This window comes from Triturus cristatus, chromosome 2_1, assembly GCF_964204655.1.
Source record: "Triturus cristatus chromosome 2_1, aTriCri1.1, whole genome shotgun sequence".
NCBI lineage: Eukaryota > Metazoa > Chordata > Amphibia > Caudata > Salamandridae > Triturus > Triturus cristatus.
In genome coordinates, this window is record NC_140581.1 from 420,147,573 (window position 1) to 420,175,563 (window position 27,991).

Sequence of the window (27,991 nt, forward strand, 5' to 3'; positions counted from 1 at the left end):
TATCTGCAGCTGACCAACAACAATTGACCGCCCGCTTCCCGTTTGCTTGGGCCCATAAAGGGGTATCATACCTGGGGCTGCATGTTCTTCCCACAATAGACAAGACAATCCGAGCAAACTATTCGCCCCTCTTAACTGGAAGAAGCACAGAATGTCATGGTTGGGCAGGTTAGCTGCCATCAAAATGACCCTATTGCCTCGCATCCTATATGTGCTGCAAACACTTCCATTGATCCCCCTACCCCGCCTGCTAGCTCAGATGCAGCATCTAATGGAAAGTTTCATTTGGGAGGGAAAGAGGGCTTGCATGGCAAAACGACTGACATATTTGAGCCAAGCAGACGATGGTCTTGGGGTTCCAAACTTGGAGAAATACTTCCAGGCAGCGCAACTGCACCACATGACAGAATGGTACAAACTAGAATCTGAGAAACACTGGTGTTTTATAGGCCTCTCTACCCCGGTATCACCCTTGGCAACCCTTTATAAGCAACCCGGACTTCCTCCCTGCCTTAGAAGGGAATAGCCACCTTAAGAGTCTAGAGGCCAACTGCAAAAAAGTAGGGGACCTCTTTGATGAAAATGGGAATATGGGCTTCCCCCAACTAGTTTTAGGCTTTGGAATCCCTAAAGAGGCCTATTGGCAATACCTGGCCCTACGGCATTGGGCTACCCAACCACATATGCAACCCCGGGCAAGTCGCCCCCTCACTAAATTCGAATTGTGGTGTATAACCCGCACCTCGGACAAACACTTGCTCTCAGACATATATGCATTGCTGAACAAACCCAAAGGAAGCGACAAATCCCCCAGCACAGTGCAGATGGGAATCAGAGATTGAATACGAGTTTTCCCCCACAGGATGGCAGGACATTTTCCACAGAGCAAGGTCCTCCTCTTGTAGCATGGCAGGAAAGGAGATGCTTTTAAAAATTGTGCATTACTGGTACTGGTACTATGCCCCGGCCAGAAAGGCGCGCTGGAAGGCCGGGGGGAACGACCAGTGCTGGCGCAATTGTGGGCAACGGGGTACACTCACACACATCCTTGGGCAGTGCCCGAAAATACAGGCATATTGGGATACCATCCTAAATGATATTGACACCATACATCAAACCGAAATTCCATGGCTCCCAGCTTCACCCTACTAGGCCTCCCTAACCCTCTCACCTACCCTCTTAAGTCCGACTGTGGAAAAGCAAACAACCTCTAGCATTAGGCGCGGCCAAGTTGACACTATTAGCGCGCTGGGGTACGGCAGAAATCCTAACCAAGATGGACTGGTTACACAAGATTTGGGAACTGGTAAGCATGGAAAAGATTCCAGCAGGCCTCTCCCACACTTTACCCATATTGGAGAAAAGGTGGGGCTCCACCGTCACCTTTCTCTCCACAGAATTCTTGGAACTTACATGCCCATGATATCTCCTGGTCCTCCGGCTCTCTAATCTGAACATACCTACCGAAGATCAGCCCCAGGTAACATATACACAAACACAGAGCACACCCAGACATCTTAACTATCCCTCTTCCTCTTCTACTATTCCTCATCTTTTGTTTTCTATCAATTCTTCTTGGATATGCTTCCCCACCGGCCAGTGGATGTAGGTGGTGGTTAATGTAAATGCGCATATCCATGTAAAATCAATAAAAAATATTTAAACCATAACATCTCAGACAGTGAGTACAGGTAACTGGAGAGGAGTTTTTATATTAAGAGAAGATGATGTCTTGTTAATTAAGACTTACCTATGTACAGATGAGTTGGGCATGTTGAGTAGACATACTAACCTACAGAGTGGGACCAGAAATAGAGGAAACATAGTACAGCAATGAACTGTAAAAGAAAGTGAAGAATCTTCCAAATAGAGTATTATGTAGGGGGAGGGAGTAACATAAAATAGGACTTGAATGGAAAAAACTGAAAAAATACACTGTTTAAGCACCTTATGTTATACGCCTCTTTCAAATTATAAAATGGGTGCCTGATTTACTGCAAAAACCTTTCAGAGTTTACTGCTTAATAAATGCAGCACTATTTAGGAATAAATAAGCACAGTACTCCTGACGTACATTAGATGGAACATCACATGGCATTAAATCGTTACGTGTAGGGACGGGAATGTTCCTTGCATGGTCAACAGGAGTGTATCCCTGACTTCAGCGCCCGGCGGCATGTGAAACTGGAATCCTGACTTTTATTCTGGCCCTGACATTACAATAATCTAGCGTGTGCACAGAGGCCTAGGCCTGTCTCTGACAATGTGAGGGCATATCCTGTGACCTGGAGGAGTGCACCAAACATGCCCTCATATTAGGCAGAGAACTACTGCCATTGTGGTTGGTACACTATGAAAGCAATGGTGGAAGCATGCCATCTTTTGTGAATTATTAGTGGGACCAGATCCTTTACTTTGTGTCAGTGAGAGCACGGTCTATTGACCTCTCTAACCTAAAGTAACATCTAAACCCAGATGCTTATGGTGACATTGTGTGTGTAATCTGAAAGAAACACGTTAGTTAGATTCCTCACCTTAGAATATCCCCAGGCGTCAGACTGGATCCGGAAGATTTTTCGTCAGCAATACCCCTTGCGCGTCGCTAGGCGTCGTCTGCGGCTCCGCGTCCGTCGTCGGCGTCGTGCGCCGGGATGACGTCGTCGGAGTACTTAGACGCCGCCCTCGCGCGCTGACGTCAGTTCTTCTTTTTTCCGCGCCAGTAAGCGCACATCCGGGAGAGCTACCCCTTTAGTCAATTTTTGACTAACTTTTTTGATCCTTTTTGATCGTGTCTCGACACCGGTGCCGGTAGGATGCCTGGGTTTAAAGCCTGTACGGACTGTACCCGATTGATGTCGGTTACGGACCATCACCGCCGGTGCCTTTACTGCTTGGGCCTCGATCACGACGCGGAGTCGTGTTCGGACTGCAAGGCCCTGACCTCGAAGGCTAGACGGGAGCGGTCCCGTAAGCTTCTCGAGATTCGCCACTCGGCTCCGCGCGCCTCTCGATCCCGGTCCAGGAGGAGGTCCAAGGATCGGTCGCGGAGCCGCAGCCGACGTCACCATCGGTCGTCGGGATCCAAGTCTTCGGGTAAGTCGAAGCATTCCAAGAAGTCCAAGAGGCGACATCGCTCTTCGGACGCCGGTCGCGCGACTCGGCCGAGGGTCAGGGTGGTTCCACCCCCGCGGCTCCGGCGGAGCCGCAGGCACCGCGCCCGTCCCCATACCCTCCGGTCCCTGGGACTAACGCGACGCCGGCGGAAGTCAGTGCCTTCCTCTCGGCCATGAGGAACCTGGCTCCGCCGTCGGCGCCCGCTGGTGCGCCTTCGGGCCCCGCGGACCCGACTGGGCTGCCTTGCCTGCCGGTGGCTTCGGCTTCGGCGCCGTTGACGGCTCCGGCCTCGACGCCGCAAGCGCCCGAGGGACCCGTTCTCGAGTCCCCGTCGACGCCGGTTAACCTCGTCACGCCTCCTCCGCCGGCGTCGACACCGGTACCACCCCCGACGCCGACGTCGACTCCGCTCGACGTCGTACCCCAGTTCAGTCCCACTCCGGGCCCGGCGCCGGTCCGGCGTCGATGGACGCCGAGATCGGCGCCGCTAGAGACACATTATGTCTACCGCCCGGCTCCGTTACTTTCTCCTCTATACCAGGAGTCGGATGATGGGGGCAACTGGGAGGGATCCGAGGATCCTATGGCCGCTCAGGCTCAACTGTCCCAGGACTGGGCAGATGAACTGGGGGAGGCCAGTGGCCTGGATACCTCTCCAGACACTGGATTTGTTTCTCCTCCGACTGTGGCTTCGGAGGAGGGCGCTGCTTTCTCTGTGGTGCTGCGCAAGGCGGCCGCAGCCCTTGGGCTCGAGCTGCCTGCCGTGGCTGTGAGGACTAACGTCCTTACTGAGGTGCTTCAGTCTGCAGCAAGCTCCACTGAGCCTCTGCTGCAATTCAATGAGGCCCTCATTGACGTTTTGCAGGGCACCTGGTCCAAGCCCTCCACAGTTCCCCCTGTGGACAGGAACGTCGCCAGGCGCCACCGCCCTGCTCCGGGCGACCCCAGTTTTCTGTCCCAACACCCTACCCCTGAGAGCCTGGTTATCCAGGCCTCCACCTCCCAATCCTCTTTCCCGACCGCCCCGCCGGACCGGGATTCCAAGAGACTAGAACAGTTTGGCAAGAAGCTGTTCTCTTCCCTTAGTTTGGGCCTGCGGTCTTTGAACACCGCTTGTCTCTTGGACCGTTATTCCCACTCTCTGTGGGATGCGGTGGAGGACGCGCTGCCCCTGTGTCCGGAGGAGGTCCGGACACGACTCACCCAGGCTCTGGCCGATGGGAGGGATGCCGCGCGACATGCTATACGTTGTGGGCTTGACACCACGGACTCGCTGGGTAGGGCCATTTCTACAACAGTGGCGCTTAGACGTCACGCCTGGCTGCGGTCCACGTAATTTTCGGGCGATGTCCAGAGCACTCTCATGGACATGCCGTTTGATGGCACTCGCCTGTTTGGCGAGAAAGCGGACAGTGCGCTGAACCGCTTTAAGGACTCCCGGGCTACGGCCAAGTCCTTGGGCCTCTCGGCCCCGCGGTAGCAATCTTCCGCCTTTCGCCCCTTTCGTGGCCAAGGAAGGGGTGCCTCCTCACGTGCGCCTAGCCACCAGCCGCAGAACCAACCTGCGCGCGGTCGCGGACGTGGTTTCCGCCGAGGCGGTTCTGGAGGACGACGAGGTCAGCCCACATCCACCCCGGCAGCATCCGCCTCAAAGCCTTCCTAGTCCGAGCTTTCAGGCCCATTCCACGCTAGTGGGCGGCAGAGTTCGCCATCACCTGCTCCACTGGCGGTCCATCACATCGGACAGGTGGGTGCTGCAAATCGTCCGAAGGGGCTACTCCCTCCCCTTCGAGACGACCCCTCCAGCCATGCCACCGCAGCACCACCGTATCTCGGGGGATCATTTGAATCTTCTCCACGAGGAAGTTTCGGCCCTCTTGGCCAAGGGGGCCGTCGAGCGCGTTCCGAGTCCAGAAGTAGGTCGTGGTTGTTATTCCCACTACTTTCTGGTTCCCAAGAAGGGCAAAGGGGGCCTACGCCCTATCTTGGACCTCCGGAACGTCAATGCCTTCCTCCGGAAGGAAAGGTTCAAGATGTTGACTTTGGCTCAGGTTCTAGCTGCCCTAGACCCCGGAGACTGGATGGTAGCGTTGGACTTGCAGGACGCATATTTCCACATCCCCGTCCTGCCGGCCCACCGGCGTTACCTGCGGTTCACGGTGGGCCAAGAGCACTTTCAGTTTACCGTGCTCCCCTTCGGCCTCACCAGTGCCCCTCGGGTGTTCACGAAAGTGATGGCGGTGGTCGCAGCTCATCTGCGCAGATCAGGGGTTCCAGTCTTCCCCTATCTCGACGACTGGTTGTTGAAGGCGGGCTCGCCCCAGGCAGTCGTCTCCCACCTCCAGACTACGGCGGATCTCCTGCATTTGCTGGGGTTTTCCATCAACGTGCCGAAGTCACACCTGAGTCCCTCTCAGAAGCTCCTTTTCATCGGAGCGGTTCTCGATTCGGCGCAGTTCCGGGTCTATCCACCGGAACAGCGGGTCCGGGATATTCAGGCCCTGATTCCCATCTTTCGGCCTCTATCCTGGGTTTCGGTCAGGCTAGTGTTGCGGCTTCTGGGGCTGATGGCCTCCTGCATCCTACTAGTGCATCACGCCAGGCGGCGCATGCGGGCTCTGCAGTGGGACCTGAAGTTTCAGTGGGCCCAGCATCACGGCAACTTGTCCGACCATGTCTTGATCTCGGAGGGCACTGCACAGCAGTTGCAGTGGTGGCTCACGGACCGCGATTGGGTCATGGGCAGAAGCCTCTCCCTTCCCCAACCGGAGCATGTCGTAGTGACGGATGCGTCCCTCCTGGGATGGGGTGGCCATATGGGAGAGGCAGAGATCAGAGGCCTCTGGTCTCCGGCGGAGTCTCGTCTCCACATCAACCTGTTGGAGTTGAGAGCGATCCGACTTGCACTGAAAGCCTTCCTTCCCTCTGTCAGGGGAAGTGTTGTGCAGGTGTTCACGGACAACACCACCGCCATGTGGTATTGCAACAAACAGGGCGGGGTGGGGTCGTGGACCCTTTGTCAGGAGGCCCTGCGCCTCTGGACGTGGCTGGAACACCAGGGCGTCACCCTAGTGGTTCAACATCTGGCGGGCTCTCTGAACGCCAGAGCAGACGAACTCAGCCGCCGGTGCATGATGGATCACGAATAGCGTCTGAACTCCGAAGTGGCGCAAGGTCTCTTTCAGCAGTGGGGAGAGCCTTGGTTAGATCTATTCGCCACCGAAGAGAACGCGCAATGTCAGCAGTTCTGCGCGTTGGAATTTCCAAGGCGGCACTCGCTCGGCGACGCTTTTCGTCACGAGTGGAGTTGCGGTCTGTTGTACGCCTTTCCGCCTATACCACTTCTGCCCAGAGTGCTGAAGAAGATCAGGCACGACCGTGCCCAAGTCATCTTGGTGGCTCCGGATTGGGCACGAAGGTACTGGTATCCCGAGCTACTCAGTATGTTGACCGATCCTCCGATACGTCTGCCCCTTCGGGAGGATCTTCTGTCGCAGCAGCAGGGGACGGTCCTCCACCTGAACCTGTCCAGCCTCCACCTCCATGCGTGGAGATTGAGCGGCGGCAGTTGATGCCATTTGACTTGCCTCCTGAAGTCTGTGATATCATTCTGGCAGCCAGGCGTCCCTCCACAAAGACGGTATACGCCTGCCGGTGGAAGAAATTTGTGGCATGGTGCACAGCAAAGGCTGTGGATCCCCTTTCCGCCCCTCTTTCTGAGGTTCTCCTCTTTCTTCTTTCTTTGGCCCGGCAGGGCTCTGCCCTGGGCACCCTGAAAGGATATCTTGCTGCCATCTCTGCCTTCTTGCGGCTTCCTGATCAGCCTTCTCTTTTCAAGTCCCCTGTAGATACACGCTTTCTAAAGGGCATTACTCACACGTTCCCTCCTGTCCCTTTTGTAATGCCTCAGTGGGACTTGAATCTTGTTCTCACATTTCTAATGTGTGCTCCCTTTGAGCCTCTTCATAATTGTCCTCTTCGTCTGCTGACGCTTAAGACTGCTTTTCTGGTAGCCATCACCTCGGCTAGACGGGCGAGTGAGCTCCAGGCTTTATCTTCAAAACCTCCTTTTCTCTCTGTTCATCCGGACAAGGTTGTCCTTCGGCCTCGTCCCTCCTTTCTTCCGAAAGTGGTGACTCCATTTAATCTTGGGCAGTCTGTCACCTTGCCCACCTTCTTTCCGCCTCCGCATCCTTCCAAAGAGGAAGAGAGGCTCCACCGTCTGGACCCAAAACGTGCGCTCTCCTTTTATCTGGACCGCACAAAGCAGTTCCGGGTGGACGACCAACTTTTTGTTGGATACGTGGGTGCTAAGAAGGGGAAAGCGGTGCACAAACGGACCATCTCTCGGTGGGTCGTTTTGTGCATCAAAATTTGTTACTCCTTGGCAAAAAAGGACCCTCCTGTTGGGCTGCGCGCCCACTCCACTCGGGCCACAGCGGCTACTACTGCTTTGGGACAGGGTGTCCCTTTGCAGGACATCTGTCAGGCGGCGACGTGGGCTTCGCTACACACGTTTGCCAGGCATTATTGCCTTGACAGCCAAGTCCGGAGGGATGGCTTCTTTGGCCGTTCTGTCCTACAGGACTTTCTGGTGTGATCTTGGTTCGCAGACCCACCACCGGGGATGGTATTGCTTGGGTATCTATTCTAAGGTGAGGAATCTAACTAACGTGTTTCTTTCAGATGAACAAGTTACTTACCTTCGGTAACGATGTATCTGTAAGAAACATTAGTTAGTTAGATTCCTCACCGACCCACCCATCCTCCCCGTTCTGCGAACTGACATCTATGGTTAAGGTTATCCTTTTCAGGCCCCTAGATTTTATTTTTGGCACCAGTGTCGGTCTTTGCATGGCTCTGCGTTCCTGGCGCGGAAGGCTATGTACAAGAACTGACGTCAGCGCGTGAGGGCGGCGTCTAAGTACTCCGACGACGTCATCCCGGCGCACGACGCCGACGACGGACGCGGAGCCGCAGACGTCCGTCGTCGCGCAAGGGGTATTGCTGACGAAAAATCTTCCGGATCCAGTCTGACGCCTGGGGATATTCTAAGGTGAGGAATCTAACTAACTAATGTTTCTTACAGATACATCGTTACCGAAGGTAAGTAACTTGTTCTTTAGAGTATGTATGAATGTGCAGTGTGTGTAGCACATGTATGGTAATAGGACTCTCTGTGTTGTTTGACTCTGAGTACCTGGGCTAGCAGGATCTGTTCTGGCAGCCTCAGGTTAGTACGGCACAATATGGAGGAAGATGACAGCTTCCACAGACAGTGGAAGAATACTGGCTGCATTCCTGGAGTTACAACATGGAAACTCAGACACTGAAGGGCTACCTTTAGAAATTCTGTGCGAAACTTAGTAAAAGGCTGCTGATTAGTTCTTCCTGAGCACTGACATTTGGTACATGGTAGGACTGAAGGGCGGGATCACAGTTTCTATTGTTCAGTGAGAGAACATTTCTAGGCACGTCCTGCCCTTTTGTCTATCTCCCATTACTACTTAAGGAAGGTGATGGCAGCCATATGCAGAAAACTCAGACTCCTGCTTGGAGTGAGCCCCATTGCTACCTTTGGTGAGAACCATCACTTTGAATAAAGGCAGTGTCTGGAGAGCACCCTGGAAATGACACTGTAAAGTGAACCAACTAAATTTAGTTCTGAAGCTCAAGAGAGTGGATCCACATCCTCAGTCTGGAAAGGTGATATAACAGTGACTTTGTGTCAGTCCCAAGTCTTTTATGACCAAGGAAGGGAAGAGGGCTAGTATCTGTGTGACAGCCAGTCTCCCAGAGGTAAAGTGACTTGGTGTATGCAACTTGCTGGAGAAAATTAGTTTCTGCCTGTGCACTTGCATGCCTGAATGCCCCAAGAGGGGGGAAGGAGAGTGTTTGGCCATGTAGAAGGTAGGCTGTCCAGAAGAAGAAGCATAGCATGTTTCTGGGTTTGTGGTCGCAGTTGCTGGCTGCGAAGAGGGAGTGCAGCTGGCCCTGACCCGAAGTCTTCAGAGACCCCCAGTCTTCTGTGGCAATTCCCTCCATGAGCTGCGTAAAAACATATCCATCATGTTGGCATCATGCCGAGTAGCGTTCCAGCATCAACCTTGACAGCCTAGTGCTGATGCTAGCACACAAGGTAGCCACCCAAGAAAAGCTGCTGCATCGACCCCCAGTATAGTTCAAGTTACATGTGCAATGAGCAGAGCCCAACCTCTAATTCAAGAAGACAAAAGATTAGTCCCTTGTAGTTGTTATCAACAGCATTACCAAGTACTGATGAACGCACTTGACTCTCCTTGAGCATCCTTTAAGATAATGTCACTTCTGGTCCTGAGAAAGGCCCCATAGAAAATTATCATTTTAGAGGAGTCAAAACACCGATAAGCTATAGTGTTTTAAGTTGAGAAAGGGACTTTGAGTCATAAGTGGTGTACTATGCAGAGAATTATCCTCTGCCCTACTGATTATTTTTTACTGCAAAACAACAACACTTTAGCTTTGTTATAAAATATGTATATTTTGCGCACTATTTTATGACTAAACCTTAGTACAAACTTGTCCTTTTGAAAGATGTGGATACAAACCAATGCATAACAATACTACATGTATGTTTTCTGAGAAATTGCATTTGACTGTGGCTTCATTTAAAACGAAATGGTTGTGTGTTTTATGACCATGATCACTAGACAAGTCTAGATCCCCATGCATTTGAGATATACATAGGAGTGGACCTATCATGCTCTCCATAAATATTAAAGTTTCTGAAGGACCCTTACTTTTTATAACATTTAAATCTGCCCAGGTTTCTGGGGTTTACTGGACATACCCCTATAAGCGGCCACCTGCACCAGCCTCCAGGGCTGCAACTTCCTAATATTAGCATTAGACTCCACCGTCCCCAGGGGCTACAAATGCTGGAGATGAATACTCACTCCAGACTGCTCCAAAGAAGCTCAAGACTGTCAAGATGCTGGCCTGTGTCTAGGAGTCACCAGCATCACTGAACAGATAACGCAGTTCTCTGTCTGCATGAACAGAAACACTGTGCCTAAATGCAAGCAGAGGTAAACTGTTGCTGCTAATACTAAACTTTGCCAGCACTGACTTGTTGAGCTATGGGCCAATGCATACACACATATTTTTACCTGAGTCAGCTGAGAAAGAGAAGGGGGATAGGATTTGGGCATCATAGGGTATTTGTTTCATTAGATAAATTGTAGTTATACGACCCTGTAAATCAACCAGATTTGTTGGTATGTGTAATATTTAGTAATGCTGTGTGATTGAAGTACTGACTTAAAATACTAGCCCCGGAAAAGACAATACTTGATTATGTATGTTGCTCAGCTATTCTAAGCTCTCTCATGTCCCTCCCACTAACTCGCTCAGTGCTGGCCCTTGCTGTCTTGAAAACTACGGGTAGAAAAGGTTGCACCCCACGATGTCAATGGCAAGCAACCTCAACCAGCATAGTTGGGGCAAGTAGCCCCTGTCTGCCTTGTGGGCCCTCCCCAAAACGAAGTCTGACACTATGGCAATGATGATTGATGGCAGTTATTTGAAGGGAGTATATCATGCCATAGAAAGCCATATTGATAGCAGTGTCAAGGCAGACGGCACCACGCATTCAATTACCAGATTAGATTTAAAAAAATCTGTTTACTTACCAAACCATTGCAGTTGCTTAATGCCACATAGGTTGTGATGTTTTGATCCTGCAAACTTCCTGTGTAGTGGCAGTTGTCTATGAAGTCGTGCTTCCATTCCGGCCCATCTTTGCCCCAGTATTCCACTGTAAACTGTTTAGAAACTAATTCTGTGTTCAAAGTCAAGTTTAAATGAAAGTGCTTGCCATATGCAGAAAGTTTGAAAAATAATTTAGCTCCGGCTTGTTCATGATCATTAGGCTCCGTGCTCCTCCTTCTCCTTGAGTGCTTATCACGTTTCACAGTAAAGCTGAGGAAGGCTCCATCTTGATCTACCCTGATTGGAACAGTCAGCTGGTAGTGTTCAAGGTAATACAGGAACTCCTCTTTGTAATCAATAAAGTATATCCAGTCCAGGAGGTGGGAATAAAAGAAAAGAAAAAACAAAAGGACATCAAAAGTAGTAGGACATATGAGATCAGAATTTGGCCAGTTCATCATCCTTTATAATCAATTAAATGATAAGCAATGCAATATTAATGCAAATCTGTATAATGCAAAATGATTTGGACAATCATAGTTTTTGGCCAAGGACAATGTGACTATATCAAAAAATGATGTCAGCATGCTGCTTTTAAACATTTTGCTTTCACTGTGCCAATAAGCACTTAATTGTAGGCTGCTCCACTAAAGGTCTTATTCTTCAGGGCCAAAGCTAGTAAAAGTAGGAAACTAGGAAAGTCATTATCAACTTTTGGCAAAGATAACCGAAAAAAATTGATTAACTTTCCAGTAATAAGAACTGTAATCAGATCTCATCTGTGAAGCACTTGCCGACTGTATCTATGAAGGCCATTTGTAATGTGGATTAGCCCACAGCTATTTCAAATAAACATACAATAGGTAACTACTATATTATTTTTTGGTTTTTTTGAAAGATGATATGTCTGGTGCTGGTTAATCTATGGTTAAAGGTTAGGTGTGTTTGGGAAATAATTGTATTCAGACTTAGGGTCTTATTTTAAAAAAACTGTGCTAGGAGACGATTTCTAATGGCTAGGCTCCACATATAAAAACTTGTTTTATTGTTAACTTTGATGTCAAAACACAGGCTCACCACAGTTAGTCATCATCTAAAATAAGGAAATCATATTTTTGAGTGTCTTGGCAGATATACAATAACAGTGGACCCCTACCTTGAGAACTATACGAAAGCCTGTTGTCACTGTGAAATTCCGATAAAGCCATGATTAGGCTGAAACTCCAGGTCAACGTCATCCACAATATTTCCATAATTTAGAAAGAATGAAAAAAGGTCTCTGGAGGGGGCTACCTGTATATTAGGGAATTAACGCCACTCCAGAATCGCACCATACCAAGTTTGTTTATTCAATTTTCCATCAAAATAGGTTAATATATGTTGGATTTTTTAACGGGTATTCCTTCTGTCCAACAATTGGCTCTTCCGTCTCTGTTAGGATCATTTTCATCCCCAAAACGTAATTACATTTGTATGAATTCTTCAAAATCCGGGTGCTTACGTGACTTGGGCCATTTATTTAACTGAAACAAATAAAAGAAGAAGTTGTTTAAACATGTGCTACAATCACTTGTTGAGTAATGTGACTGCTAAATTACAATTAAGATAAAAAAACAAGAAGAAACATGTTTTGTTCTAAGAAAAAATGAGTACATTGGAATATTGAGAGCTCCACTGAAGACAATGGAGTAACTCTGGGCTTATAATGGCTGGTCTAAGCACGGTGCTCCAACATTCCAATGTCTGTCTTCATACCCTTTATGGGTGGAATGTTCTAATAACATTATAGACCTTCTACAGCGGGCTATACCGGTTGATAAAGGCCCTCACCTTCGGTATAGGCCCTCGCCTATAACGTGGGTTTGGGGCCTTTAACAACCGGTATAGCTCTCGGCAGCGGACTATAAGGGTATGGCATTCACCCTCAGAACTTAATGGGTCTGTATTTACAAGTGGAAACAGACAGTATGAAAGTATGAAATAAAAGAACGTACAAAACTATTCCTGTTCTTTTTAAGAAGTATTTACTTCTGGTTTACACAATGACTTAAAGGCATATGTTCTCTTTTTCACATAGGAACTCATGGAAATTTCTTAAAGGTAGAGAAAACAAGATATAATTACCTGAATGATGAGCGATGAAGGAATTGCTAAAAAAAGAAGGGAACCATTCACCAACCACTTAAAAAATCTACATACATCCTTACATGTACACCTACATCTAATGTAGAATTATTGTTTTTAAAATGACAATGGAATCCAAAACAATAGCATGAATTGCTTTGCGAATTCCATTTACAACCACCAAAAAGCATTTTTGCATAAGTGCATGCAAAATCTATAGCAAAACTGAACCCTGTCTCAGCTCCCGACATCGCTGTGGCCATCCCAGCAAGATAAAAAATTGCACACCAGGACCACCTTCACAAACCCAGCGGAGGTCCTGCCATCATCTACGATCACACCCTTAAATGAACAACCACCACTGACCCAGACACCCCTTTCATGGAACACATAGACTTCAACCTGCAAGCAAACAACAGCACCACCACAAGGGCACTCTAGTTCACAGACCATCCGGTTCAAGAGGCAACTTCAGCAACCTCATCTTAAACTTCATTTCCACCCTCACCATCAACTCCAAGAACTTCCTTCTTCTTGGCGACTTCAACTTCTACCTCGTAGACCCCTCTGACCACTTCTCCACAAGAGTCTACACAACATAGGACTTTCCCACCCACAACACAGGGCACACTTTAGGCACAATCTTCGCCTCAGGCCATTGCATCAGCTACCGTTCCACCTCAGTACTCACATGGACCGACCACTACATTTCCATTTTAACATCTCCATGTCACAAGCCAAAGCTCCCACCAACACCAACCAACCCAGCTAGAACTGAAGCAGAATAATGGAAACAGACTTGCACTGCACTCTCGAAACAAACCAACCCAACACCACCAACAACCTAGCCAAGGACATCACCAACTTTAGACAATGCATCTCCGACGCTCTTGCACCTATTAAAACTCATAAACATGATAGAACCAACAGCCGGGCCACTTGGTACACGGAATAACTTAGGGACTCCAAAAGATACTGCAAACAGGTGGAAAGGAAGCGGAGAACCAACAACAACACCAACGCCAGATCAACCTACAAGGTGCTCTCAGGCACTAACACCACCTCCTGAAAGTAACCAACAGAAGAGCCCTCATGGACAGGATCGAAACCAGTTTCAATAGCAGCATCGATATATTTGACATCATCAAGGAATTCTCCACCCCAGAAGCCTGAACCAACTACATCAACCTCTCCCAGGAACTCTGCAATGATCTTTCAAATCACTTCAATAACAAAATCGAGAAGATCTACAATAATTTCGAAAAAGAATCAAAACCTCAGGACATCATCAGCAAACTGCCCACCTACCACTTGGACACACATCTAATCAACAGGAGAACAATCCCTGAGAAAGTCAAGACTGCCACTCATGGGCCCCCCACAGATCAATGTCCACACCATATTTACAACCTAGAAGGACTCATGATGAGCAAATTTCTCACCCACTTCATCATCTCCTCCATTGAAGCAGCAACTTTCTCAGAGGAGTGCAAGAATGCTGCAGTCACAGCCCTCCTTAAAAAAAATCAGCTGACCCCAACAACCAAAGCAACTTCCGACGCATCTCCCTACTACCTTACCAAGCAAAGGTGATAGAGAAAACAATCAACCAGCAACCCACCAACCACCTGGAACTCCACAATCTTCTCGACTACTGCCAATACAGCTTTCATAGTAATCACTGTACGGAGACAGAACTTATCGCCACCACAAATGAGATCCGCACCATTCTAGACCAAGGAGAACCAGCAGTCCCCATACTGCTGGACCTCTCTGCAGTATTTGACACAGTGTCACATTCCAACCTCATCAAAAGATTACACGGTACAGGCATCCAAGGCCCATCCCTGGAATGGATATGCTGCTTTCTCACAAGGGGAACACCGTGAGTCAGACCCCCCTCTACACTCCGGAACCGAAAGCCCTGATCTGTGGAGTCCCCCGAGTACCATTCCTCAGACCCACCCTGTTCAATATTTACATGACACCTCTTGCGACATCATCAGATACCAAGGTATCTCCATCATCTCCTACGCCGATGACACTCATCTCAGTCACTCTATGTCAGACAAATCCCCACGATCAGTTCCAACTGCACCGAATGCATGATCCACGTAGCAGAACGGATGAGAACCAACTAACTTAAACTGAACACGAATAAGACACAAATAACTCAACACAAAACCGTGTATTGGACAATTATCTAAAACTCAACACGAATAAGGCAGATGTGCTGAGCTTCGGGACCAAGAACTGCCCCCAAGGACTGCACCTCGCTCAGTCCAACCCTATCACGCACCAACCATGCATGTAACCTGTGGATCGTTTAAGATGACAAACCCAACATGGCTGCACAAAAATCTTTAGATGGATTCTCAAGAGCACCAGATGTACCATCACTCAAGCTCTAATCCGCAGAAAACTTTATGCTGGAATCCCCAACATCCTCCTCCACTGTCTTCAAACCATCCCGAATGCCGCTGCCAGCCTTGTCCTGGATCTCCCTCTGCGCACCCACATCAAGCCTCACTGCAGAGATCACCACTGGCTGCAGATCCACAAACGCTGTCAATTCAAGCTCCTCAGACACAAATACAAGGTGCTGCACAACACTGTACCAGCATAGCTTGACTATAGCCTTCACTTCAAACAGCTCACCAGACACCTATGTTCTGCCTCTCTCTCTCTCGCATACACAGCCTGCATCTGAAAAAGCAGAGTAGGAGGCATAGCTTTCTCATATCTCGCTCCCAAAAGTTGAAACAACCTCCCCTACACTTAAGGGTCTCCTCCTCGCTTCTAGAATTGTGCAAGAGACTGAAGACCTGGCTCTTTAACTAAGACCCTGCAGATGACCTGCACACCAGCTTCAGCGCCTGGATACCCCTCAGGGATGGATAAGATGGATGATTCCCTCTTTACAAATTCTGATAATATAACATAACAACTGAACTTTAAATCTTTTTTCTCATTTATTTAGAGGGGAAATATGTTTTCCATGGAGATACAGCCTGCGATGCACTCATACTTATTTTGAGGCTGTTCCAATCTCTCAGGATTAGGACTTGGGACAGAAACACCACCGACCTGCTATGGAAGGCTTGAGGAGATAGAAGGCAGGTCAGTGGAAAAACTAAACTGCTACCTGCAGACCCCTGCACTACTCACTTCTAGGGTCTGAGGTCAGCTAAAGGCCACTGGTTGTAAAGCTCTACTCAGGACCTATGAGGACTTGCGCGCATGCCTTGGCTCCTCACGTACACTTAGTTTGTATCCATACTTCGTTCCCTCACCTTTGTTGTTTTCCTCCTGCTTAGTTCCCTTGGTATTAACATTTCCTTGCCACTTATTAGTCCATTGTTTGGTTGTGCTGTGCCTTTTTTCTCCTAATTTATTACTCACAGTTACACCGGTGTGTTGTTAGTAACGTCCTGGGTCAGTGAGCTGCTTTCCAAGTTGGCTTATGTTTGTTAGCGGCACATTGCTGTTGAGAACAGTAAGACTACTGCTTGTATACTTGTTTTGTGGCATTCCTATCTATTTTATTACATTTTACCGATTTCTTCCGGTCATACAGCCAGTTCAACAGATCCCATCAACAACTGTCTGTGAGGTACTGCCACCTGAGGGAATGGCCAAGGTTCCAAAGCAGAATCTCAGGGATGACAAGCATTTTCGCCATGTTCACAAACTTGCACGGTCCCATTTAGAGCCCCAGACGTGGATTTACTCCTACCCTTAATAAGAGTAAATATCCAACTGTGTTCAGGGTGGAAATAAGTCATAGTAAAGTTTGTGAATACGCAAAAAACTTTAGTTTACTGGAATGTAGAAATTTCTCTGTGCCTCTCTGTTGTGTATTGCTTACTATGATTTCTTCTGATATTATTTCGGAAAGGGAGGAGGTGGAGAGTGCTGTGGAGAAGTATGTGGTGGACAACCAGGATAGTTTTGAAGCTCAACCCGTGGACATGGCAACGGAAGTGCCATTTGGAATAGCGGATGTTTTGGTAGGGGTGCAATCTGGAATGAATGAAATGCGCTCAAGTGCCATGGATCCGGTTGTGGTAACACAGGATGCTGGTGTGAGTGGAAGAAGGAAGAGAACACTCCCGGGTTGGCTAAAGGAATATGTAATGTGGTTATAGTTTAAGTTTTGTTGCATACTGTAATGTGTATAATTTTGGGAATTTTCAATTGCATATTTTATTGTGTTTACTGTGTTTTGTTTTCAGTGTAAGGGAGGGGGATGTGTTGTGTATTGCTTACTATGTTTTCCTTGTTGGGAGCGAGGCATGGAATGCTGGTTGCATTTTTCCACGGTGTTCCAGTCCATTGGTCAGTTGCTGCCTGTACCTTGGACTGGAAGCTGTGCTGCCTGGCTCTCGCCTTTTCCGTTCATCTAATTAACTCTGTGCAAGATGTAACCGTTGTCTTCCTTCATAACACTCTCTGCCCTCATCATGGATTTACACTCGTTAATCAAGGCATATTTCTACCGAAGTTAGACCCAATGTGCACAAATGGCTTTATCAATCAGGACTGAAATGCTATTGACCCAATAACAGAGAGTCAATTGGATGCGCCCTATGATTATCTAGCGGAAACTGTCCCCACCTTGTGGGGGAACAAAAAGAAAGTTGTAATTTTGAAAACAGGTGGGCAGGCGGCACATAGCACAACCCTCTCCTGTTGGAATCATTTCCAATCCCAGTATTTTCTCATGGGTATCAGCTTATGAGTAGCCCTGGATAAGATGAAGGTGGACTGTCAATGTTGGTAGTAAGTGAGAATTGAAAGACTTGGACTACAGGAGATACTAGGTGGGTTACTTCCCCGTTTTCTACTGCCTAGCTGTACTCTAGCCTCAAGTCTTGCGATTCAATAACATTAGGTGCTGACAGCCAGATTCCAATGGGGACCTCGTGCTTCTAGAAAGTCACTGATCTTGCTTCAACTCTGGTTAAATGGGCATCAACACTCGTGTGAGGTACAGAAAATAAACCAGCTGTTGATGAAAGCAGTTATGAGTAACTCCAATAGCCTTGGTCCAGATGAAGCATACATTGATTTAGTTTTTCATATTCAAGTTATGAAATGTTTCCTACGCTAGATTATTTTAGGTATAATGAAGGTGGCATTCAGAACAATCGCTCTCTGAGAAATGTTAATTTGAGAGAAGTATATAATAAACATTGTATTGTAATTGTATTTGTATAGCACTTCTTTCTCCAGACAAGGTGCTGAAATGCTTTGTATGAAGGTAACACGCTACTCTGTGGGGGTGCCATGGATATCTAAGAAGTGCTGTTTTGGCTCTGAGATTCAACTCTTAATAAAAGTGCCTGCGTTGCACTGAAAATCCTGGACAGAATGTCAAAAAGAATAAGGCTTCCTTACCTGTTTTTGGTTTTAAATTTCTCTTTATCAAGATTTTAATGTTACACTCTGTGTTACAGAAAACAGGCAATCAGAGTATTGAACATAATTGACAATACTTCACTAGATAGATGCTAGATTACTCTAACATGCATTCAGAGTTCTCTTGGCACAGAACAACTTGTCGAACTACCCACACATCCAGTTCCTCACCCCCTTGATAGCATCTAGTTAACACAATCAGTATAGTCTGATATGCTAATAAAACAAACAGTAACAATCGGGTCCAAAGGCACACAATGTAGGTATGCCAGGCCGAATAAACAAAAGTATCGCCTTACACTGCACACAATATGCACGTAGTTATTGCCTGGTAAAAATGTCCATGTCTTTCTCTCTCTAAGGAAGTTTGATGATTGATTTAAGTTGTATAGCCCAAATGAGTGGTTTCCAATTTAACGTGAATTTGGGCTTGAATATGTCTCCTGACAATCGGGAGTATGTATCAAGTTTAGCTCTGGCAAATCTGTGCGGGTCTCCCTTCCATTTCCTCAGCTCCAGAGCACTTGGGAGATCTTCAATTCATGGCCATCAGGCGTTTAGCAAGGGATAGGGACAGGTCTATAAACTTAGTGGTGGATCTACTGGCTTTGATTCTGGTCATAAGTCCTAATAGGCAAATCTTCGGTAAACCGAGGTTCCTTTTCCCCCGTCCACTCCATTAGGCAGTTAGTGACTTCTTCCCACAAGCGTCCCATGACCCCACAGAACCATACCATATGAAAGAATACAGCCCCCTCTTGTTCACACCTGAGGCACTTCAAGGCCTCTTAGGGTACATGACCTGCAATCATGAGGACGTTAACTATGTTCTATGAAAGTAATTTCATTGTATTAGCTTGAAGCAAGCATTAACCGAGATGCATCCTACCTGTAGAGTTTGGTTCCAGTCCGAGTCAGTATGTACTTCATGCTAGTCGCCTTACGATTTAGCCCTTAAGGAGGCCACAGTTTTGGATCTGGCAGATCTAATGGCTGTAAAGGCGAATGTAATAAAGTGTTGGCTGTTCCCCATTGTCCATAACGTTTGCATTAGTAAATCAGTCAGTGGCTCAGTCCCGCCCCCAATACCACGTGAGTGCAATAGCTTTGGTCTTTGCAGCATGTGTCAGGAGTTGCCCAAGCAGAAAGGAATACATCTGTAATATTTCATCAAAAGGCATAAGATGGCTGGAATCATATGTCATCCAATGACTGTACCCCAGCACTTATCCAAGGAGATATGCTCACTCTTTTTGCCAGCTGGGTGAAACACAAAAGCGCCCATAGGAAGACCTACAGGGCGAATGGTGCCACACATGACCTCCAGTGCAAGTATCAGTGCCAGTTGTAGCGGGCTGCCCGCCAAAGTTTAGAAGTAGCTACGGTTCTACACTTCCTGTGGAACACATATTCCCAGACATCAACAAGTGACAGAAAATCCTTCATTTATGCAAGCTCAAATATCTCTTCTGGGTTAAACCATTCTGCCAGATTCTGGAGGTGCGCCAACAGATAATATAATTCAAAATCAGGGACTTGTCTACGGCAAGATATAGGGTGTTGAGTGACTGTTTGTAACTTGCACCAATTCCGTCAACAGTGGGGATAGCTCTAGGAAAAAAATGGCAGTTGAGTTGCAGCGGAATGTTTGCAAAGAAGTACAGCAGTCTGGACGGAAGCACCATTTGGCCAGAGCTAACCAGCCCATTACGGAGAGTGGAACCCTGTACCAAAGATTATCAAAGTTCTTATTGATGTCGGCACTCTCCCTAGATTGCCCTGGAGCACATATTCCTGATCCCTGTATATCTTGACAGTAGGCATTTGAATGTTGTGTGTTCCACTTGGAGCCTGAGAACCACCAAAGAGCCCAACAATCTTACAGAAAAAGGCATGACTTAGCTGCATTCTGGTGGATACCAAAGTATTCTCTAAACTTCTGGAGCTCTTCAAGGAGAGTCTCCAAGGCCTGTGGTATAATTGTGCATGTATAGTAAAATGTCATCTGCGTAAAGTGAGACAGTGTGGCCGTGGATAGAGACTGCAGTCCCTCCACCAACACGCCGAAAATGACAAGCCAAGGGCTCCAGGGTCAACGCAAACAGCAGTGAGGAGAGAGGACATCTCTAATGCGTTTCACACTGCATACACTAGGGATAGGAGATCACACCTTCTTTCTTGACTTGGGCCATTGGAGCTGAATAGAGATGCTGCACCCATTTAATATTATCACCACCAAATCCCATGAGACGTAGAGCCGACCAAAGGAAGGTACACTCAAGGGAATTGCAAGCTTTGTCCACGTCTTTGGAGACTGCAACTTAACTAGTGTAACCATTATTGACACTGCTAAGGATGTGGAAGAGCCATTCAATGCTGGGGACAGTGCTTCAGCCAGGAACAAACCTACACTGATCTTGATGTATCAAAGTAGGCAGTGCACCAAGTATCCTATTGGCAAGAATATTCTCCAGGATTTTGCAATCAAGGTTGAAAAGTGAGAGTGGCGATAGGAAGTAGCCTTGAGCATGTCACAGTTCGCCATTGGGAGCACCACCATCTCTGTTTGCCTAGCAGCCACTGAAACATGTTATAAAGTTCCAAGATCAGTCAGTCGATACGTAGGTTCTAACCTGTGTGCAGTTGCTTCAAGGCTAATGTGATATCGCTCGACTGAATCAGCGAGTCCAGTTCCACTTGCTGCTTCTTGGACAATCTGGTCAGGGCTGCCTCCTGTATGTTTTGATTCATCTGTGTGCATTTCTGTGGTGCATGTGTCATATATAAGGCCGGGTAGTAAAAAGCAAAAGTGTTGTTTATGTAAGGCATGGTATGTGCAATTTGTCCATGTTACGGTCGCACAGCCAGTATGGCCATGAACAAGGATGTGGCCTGGACCAGGCATGCCACAAAGGGGGCTGTTTTGTAACCCTCAGAGTAGCTGTGGGCTAGATATGATGTCTTCCTTACCTGTTAACATGTAAATACGTTTATTAAAACGCATTGACAAGCCAGGATTAGAAAAAGTAAAGTTACTATCAAAGCACATACTTAATTCCCCAATAGAATGAGATGTTCACCTTCACTTAAAAGTGTACACCTGTTTGCACGAAGAAATACTGTGAAATTAAAAAAATAAATAAGCGTATTATCTGATTTCATATGCCGACATATCCAAACTATTGAGAGATTAAGGCAGTACTTCCTAGTAATTTCTGCTATTTACGTCTTAAGAGTTGATGGTCTGCTTTTAAACCATCTTCAAAACCTATATGTGAAATATTTGCTATTATTCCAGAAGCTCCTGATTGTTGGAGATATAAGCCTTGAGGATCAGAACTAGTGGGTGGAAAATGATTTTATATATTTCCTCTCTGTAGGATTTTTGGTTGTTTCTATAATTCTCTTCATTTCAACTATACCCTACCATCAAGTAACACTTCCCGATGCAAGATGAGTGTTACTATTTTGCACCTCAAACTTTTCAGCACAAACCCATAGAATTTTCAGGCAAATCTGCCTGAGTGGAAGAAAGGACACAAGCCTTTATAGTACTACATGTTCACCCTAGCACAAAGAGCAGGAAAAAGTCACACAGATATTTATAGGAGCTGACCTTTTCAAGATTATTTCCTGAAAGGGACCAAGTGAATTTATGTATTTTATGACAAAAGAGAAGATGTTTTTTTTTTTTTGTACGTAATACAAGTAAATCACAACATTCTCGAAAGACCACCAATCTGCGCTGAAGCACTGCACAGGTATAGTTCACAATAGATCATCCACATATAAAAGACATGCAATGTGGACATTCTCCCATCTTTGGTAAAAACAAGTAGGTTTCAAACAGACAAATGAGGCAGTTAAATACACACCAAATATATATGGGGCTAATATACAAGACTGTTGCAATCTCTTCTTGTCAGTGATGAGTTGAGAAAGACAGCCGCTAGAATCCACCTATACTCTGCCCAACCGGTTGAGGAAGGGACTTAAGATTTAATAGTCCATGAGAAATTCTCCATCCTTACAGTTTTTTCCAAAGTTGCCCGATCCACCAAGCCAAAGGCCACCCGTAAATTGACAGCAGCAGCACAATTACCATAATAACTCTATTAACCAATGAGCAAGGACCTAGGGCACAACAATCGTCAGTTGTAAATTGTCCTCACAAAAGCCCTCTTGCTTCATAGGGACAATCCGTTTTTCATTAAACCAGGCATTCAAACTAGAAAATACAATTTTAGCATAAAGTTGAGTATAGAAATGAAGCAATATTTCACTGAGTTTTGCAGACCTTTTGTCCTAGAGATGGTTATTAAGGGCATAGTTACAACGGCTTGTCGGTTGCGGTCCGAACCGCATCTACTGCTGCCATCCGACCAATAAATTAAGATGCGTGCGGTCGGAGGCAGCAATCAGAGGAACCAACCACACATACTGACGGACTCAATCAGAAACCCGTCATAATCCCTTAAACACAGCGTTTCTGATGTTGGGATTATAATTTCAGTTGACGAAAACCTTTCCATGTCGGCCTTTCCGACATGGAAAGGCTGCCAGAAAGCAACTTTGGGCTCACTGGCCCTCCACATGTTGCCCTGGGGGGGCAGCTATGTGTCCCCACAACATCCCTGCACCGTGTGGCAGGCGCAATGAGGTGCCTACCACACGGTGCAGGGATATTTAAAATCTTCCAATTTTCAAAAGGAGCTTGTGCTGTGAGCGGTTTCGGCCTACCGCACAACCTCCCATTGAAAAATTGAAGTTTGTGACCGCACCATGTGTGGGCGCATCCTAATTGCGGGGTCCGATCTGCTGACCTGAGGTTGGTCAGTTCCCAATCCATAGCGATGTCGGTGGGAGGCAACCCCCACAGACATCGCAATTAGGGCCTTAGTCTCTTACAAGGATCCGATGTCATCAAATGCAAACACAGTCAGTCCACCCAGCATCCAAAATTGTGACAAACCACCACTCCGAGGATGTTCCAGATAACATACTGAGAAACATTCCTTGTTATATTGAAGCAATTGTGTAGCTTGACGAGACATACAATTTCAGGGACTTTGCATGGTCAGTTGAACAATTATTTGCCATACGGCACACCACCCACAGCAATTACATCACACATTCCAGTTCAGTTTTTAACATTTGCAGATGTTTTCCCTCTTTTATTAACACACTGTATTTTAAACTAAATTGCTTATAATTCTTAATGAGCTTCTATATCTTTTTTTTCTATAGAAATGACTCTTGATTCGAATTAACTTTTTTAAAATTCCAATATTCCTTATCAAACCATTAATTAGAGGCAATTTAGCTTTGTTTACAGGAAAAGTCAACTGAAGGATATATTGAAACACTGAAACAAGCTACATACCATCTTCCAAATTTCCAAAATCTGCAATTGATGGAAAATTAATTTGAACATTTCTCAATTTTGGGGATACATTATAGACAATAGACACTTTTAGGGAGACATCATTGGGATACTAGATTATGAAGGGGAGGGGTGAACCATTAAGTGCAATGAGGGATAACAGACAGCCATCAAACCATGTGCTATATGGCATACCAGCAACCTTGTCTCCTGCAGTAGAATAAGTGTATAGTTAGCAAAAAACAGTTCACACACACAGTCATTCACTAACTCAGACAAGAGGGGACGGCCTTCCCCAGGAAATATGCACCATGGGACTGGCATCACATTGCAATCGATTATAGTATTGTGCAAATGAGGAGGGTGGCGGGGTGAAAGTCATATGATACTTAAATTAATTATTTTCCCCAGTAATACATTTATCAGATGCATTTTTGTTGTAAACCACCACCTGCTGTTATAATTATGAGAACTGCAAAAAAGAGTATATTGTGCCAGTCAAGGATTGCACTTGTGACGAGACCATACCAAAGTTCAGCTGATGTGGACACCAATATAAATATTAATATATTTTTCAGAAATATGTAACTTCAATTGTAAATAAGAATCTTTAACCTGATCTCCTACTGTACTTCTCTCTAACCTCTACCACAACACTCTAAACTTTACCCTCACCTTAGCCCTCCCACAGCAACGCTCTCAATAACATCCTTCTCAGAATCTCCATACTTGTTACACACCCTGATTTAACCTAACCATCTTGGAAAACTCACTCATCACATGATGATCATTTGTCCACTAAATCTTGCCAACTACAATACCACCCCACCTCCAAACATGCATCTTCCTTCCCTGAAATTCCTTTTTTACAGTAAAAATGTCCTCCTCCCCTTGTCAAATCTATAAAAATAGATCATTGTGAAGATCAATCGGTTGCATATTGCATAAGTTAAAAGAAATAGTCATAGATGCTCTGTTGCTACATATTTCTGACTGCCTGATGTCATACGTTCTTAAGGCTTTTGCCATTTGTGAAGTCAAATGTTAATTTTTGAAAGCAAATTATTTAAAAAGGGCAGCACCATATCAGTATTTTTTAGATTGGAAGAGAAAACATGAATTATCTTTGGAAAGTAACTGATGTAGGGATTCCACGATGTGTGAGAATTTAACTTGGCAGATTAATTGATTGTCCTGGTGGTCTAGTACGTCTAGTTTTGGTCAATAGATAACTGAATAATTACAATTCTTTCCCTGCTTACAAGTGTAGAACACTGGGAAACAGAAGGGTAACTAAAAGAAGGTCAACTCATTGTCATAGCCATAAGGTGAAAAGACTAAAGTACTGATAACAATTTCGAAACTGTTAAAAGTCAATTTGCGCTTAATTGAAAATTTCACTATGGTCAGATATGTTGAGGTATAGAAATTAAATAGCTTATGTCCAAAGTAAGCACATGTGTTAACCTTGTTAGTAAGCATGAGGACATGGAGAGCTTCATGCCTGGGTACACAATATTAAAGCTGTCATTTTGGACTGGTTTCTGGGACATGTGATCGGTTTCACGAAAAAAATGCTATGGTTAGACTATTAGGAAACTGGGGAGATGTCATATATGATGTTATGGTACTTGAATTTCGACAAACTAAAATGTTCACAATCCTATGCAGTAGTGTATTGTGCACATCTGAAAATGTGCCATTCAGTGATAATAATAATATATATCAGAATTTTGAAGTTTGCAACACTAAGGACTGAAGTATAATGTATTTCCTTAACTTTGTGGAGGTTTCTATTTATGTAAGAAAGTGAGCAGAAGTCTTACATCTTTTAAAATTTTTAATGCAAGTCAACTGCCATGTTCAGAGTAAGTAATAGTCAAAAGAAATATGCAGTTCTAGCTAATGTCATAACCTATAAGTTGAGGACCTGATTCACAAAGGCAACTCACACTTATGAGTAAGTTTACACTTTTGAGTGAGTTCACTACTTTTAGGTATTCACAAACTCTGTGTGTTAGATACAACAACAAAAAACGGGGTAGGTCCAGCACTACACATGGTCAACCATCGGTAATGCAACACCCTCCAATACAAAACATTGGAGTTAGTGATTTAAAATAAAACTCATAGGAAATATTGTCAAAAATATAAATACATTATTTAAAATAGATAAAACATAAATATATTAATGCTAACAAAAATACATAAAAATAAAAACTTATGTAATATTTAATTATAACATATTTTAATAATCTATCTGAATTTAAGAAATAATGTAAAAATAAATATTATTAAAAAGTAATTACATTAACTGTAATTAATTCTATACTTTTAATAATTACTAATGCACATTCAAGTAATGTTTTTTAATTAGGTGGAAATGTATTTTTTAATTTAAACTTCATTTTGTAAGTAATTTTTCTTTAATATCCTTCCATTAATTAAAGTTTCAATTCAAAATAAATGTAATAGTTCTCTATTGAAGTAAAGATATTAAATTCATTTACAATAATATTTAACACAATTTAAAAATATATATTTACACTTACATTACATAAACTTTTTTATTAAACCCGATACCTTATTATGGAGGAATCTAAGTCCAACTGCAGCATCTCCCTACTAAAGTCTCCCTTTATCTCAATCGCAGCCATGGTGTAATTAGAGCATGTGTGATGTTCACAAATTCTACCCTGTATCACATTTTCCTTAGCCATGAAGATAATACCCTTATCAACAGCAGACTGAACTACTGCAAAAGCCTCCTACTAAACCTCACTCATTACTCTTCTCAGCTCATTGAGGAAGCCGCTACCTTTGCTAATTGCATCCTATTCATCTCCTGTATTCCTCATCTGCCTCCGCCTCCTCCTTTAGATTCCAGATGGATGGCACACAATGTACATCAGGGCCGTTTTCCACTGTCCCATGTGAGTATTTATGTCAGTGGGGTTTGGAGTGTCATGGCTTTGATACTCCAAACCCCATTTCTTGCAATATATTTTCATGAGTGCAAAGCTTATGAAGTGGCCCAACAACTACCAACTAGTAGTGGTGTAAGATTCCCAAAACAAAACATTATGGGACTTAGTCCCAATTTAGATATGGGCAGGTGGCCCACCGTCTGCAACTGGAATGGAGGTAATAACGTCCCAGCCCAGGCAGAGTACCGTGCACTGCATTTAGCGATCTCGGCCTGCCTCATTGAGATCTATATGCCTTCAGAGGAGCCTCCACCACAACAGCTCCTCTAAAGGTATTCAAAGTTTCCTGAACAACCATATTTCATGCGACAGCTTAACATTCACTTTTTTCCCCAATAACAAAGTTCCAAAGCAAGGGGTTGTTTTTGTCGTATAATAAAAAATGATCCTGAAACTTCAGGAATTTTCCACCAGGATGTTTGGGTCATTTTGTCTGACCGAGGGGGGGATGAAGTTGGAGTTAGTACGAAGAATAACTCAGTCATCCCTAAACTGCAGAAACGGTTCCTGTATTGTCAGAGCCAGAATTTCCCCAACTCTTATGGTAGAAGTCAAAGCCAGAAGAAGGGCAACCTTCCATGACAGGAACTTAACCCCTTCCATGCTCATGACGGAATGGTTGTGTCATAAGCACTAGTGCAAATGTGCTCATGACGGAACCATTCCTTCATGAGCACACTTTCAAAAAATTCCTCTGTTGTAAACAGCAGAGGGATTTCCCTTTTTTTGCCTAGGGAGGTGGGGAAGAGCTTCCCCAACCTCCCAAAGCAAGGTTTGTGTTTTCCTTGCCATGACAATCATGCGCATGGCGCGCTATTGTCATTACAACAAAAACGAAACTAAGTTTCAGTTTCACACTTTGATGCTTGTGGGGCTATCTCAGCCTCCTCGAGCACTGAAACACATGGGAGAGGTATCGTTGAAAAGGGGACAATCTCCCCTTTGCAATGGTACCCTTCCCCAGTGGATCCCTGCTTGGGGATTGCCCCAGTAGGGCGATCCCCAAGCAGGGATCCACCCACTAGTATCAGGGAGGGGGGAGCGGCCCCTTGGGCAAGGGCCTTTGCTCCCCTAACGTTTTGCCAGAGACAGTCTTTCTGCCCCCCGGGGGGGCAGATGGGGGCAGTAGCTTCCAATGTGCGCACCCAGGGGGCAGAAAGCATCCTAGATGCCAGGGATTACTTTTTTTTATAGACCAGGGGTGGGGGCTGCCCAGAATGGGCATCCCAATGCCCCCACCCTACCCCCCAAAGAAGGCAAACTACTTTCTTCC

The 27,991-nt window shown here is 45.6% G+C and overlaps 1 protein-coding gene across 1 annotated transcript in view; it reads right to left on the bottom strand.

Annotated features, from left to right (window-relative positions):
* The window catches only part of ADAMTS6 (ADAM metallopeptidase with thrombospondin type 1 motif 6), a 1,840,341-nt gene that overhangs the window by 1,630,747 nt on the left and 181,603 nt on the right, over positions 1 to 27,991 (bottom strand). Inside the window, exons 2-3 of the mRNA XM_085631708.1 lie at positions 11,960 to 12,326; positions 10,785 to 11,149 (exon numbers count right to left, since the gene is read on the bottom strand). Of these exons, the coding sequence (XP_085487834.1) occupies positions 10,785 to 11,149; positions 11,960 to 12,056 (462 nt within the window). The 5' untranslated portion in view covers positions 12,057 to 12,326. The remainder of the gene's footprint in view (positions 1 to 10,784; positions 11,150 to 11,959; positions 12,327 to 27,991) is intronic.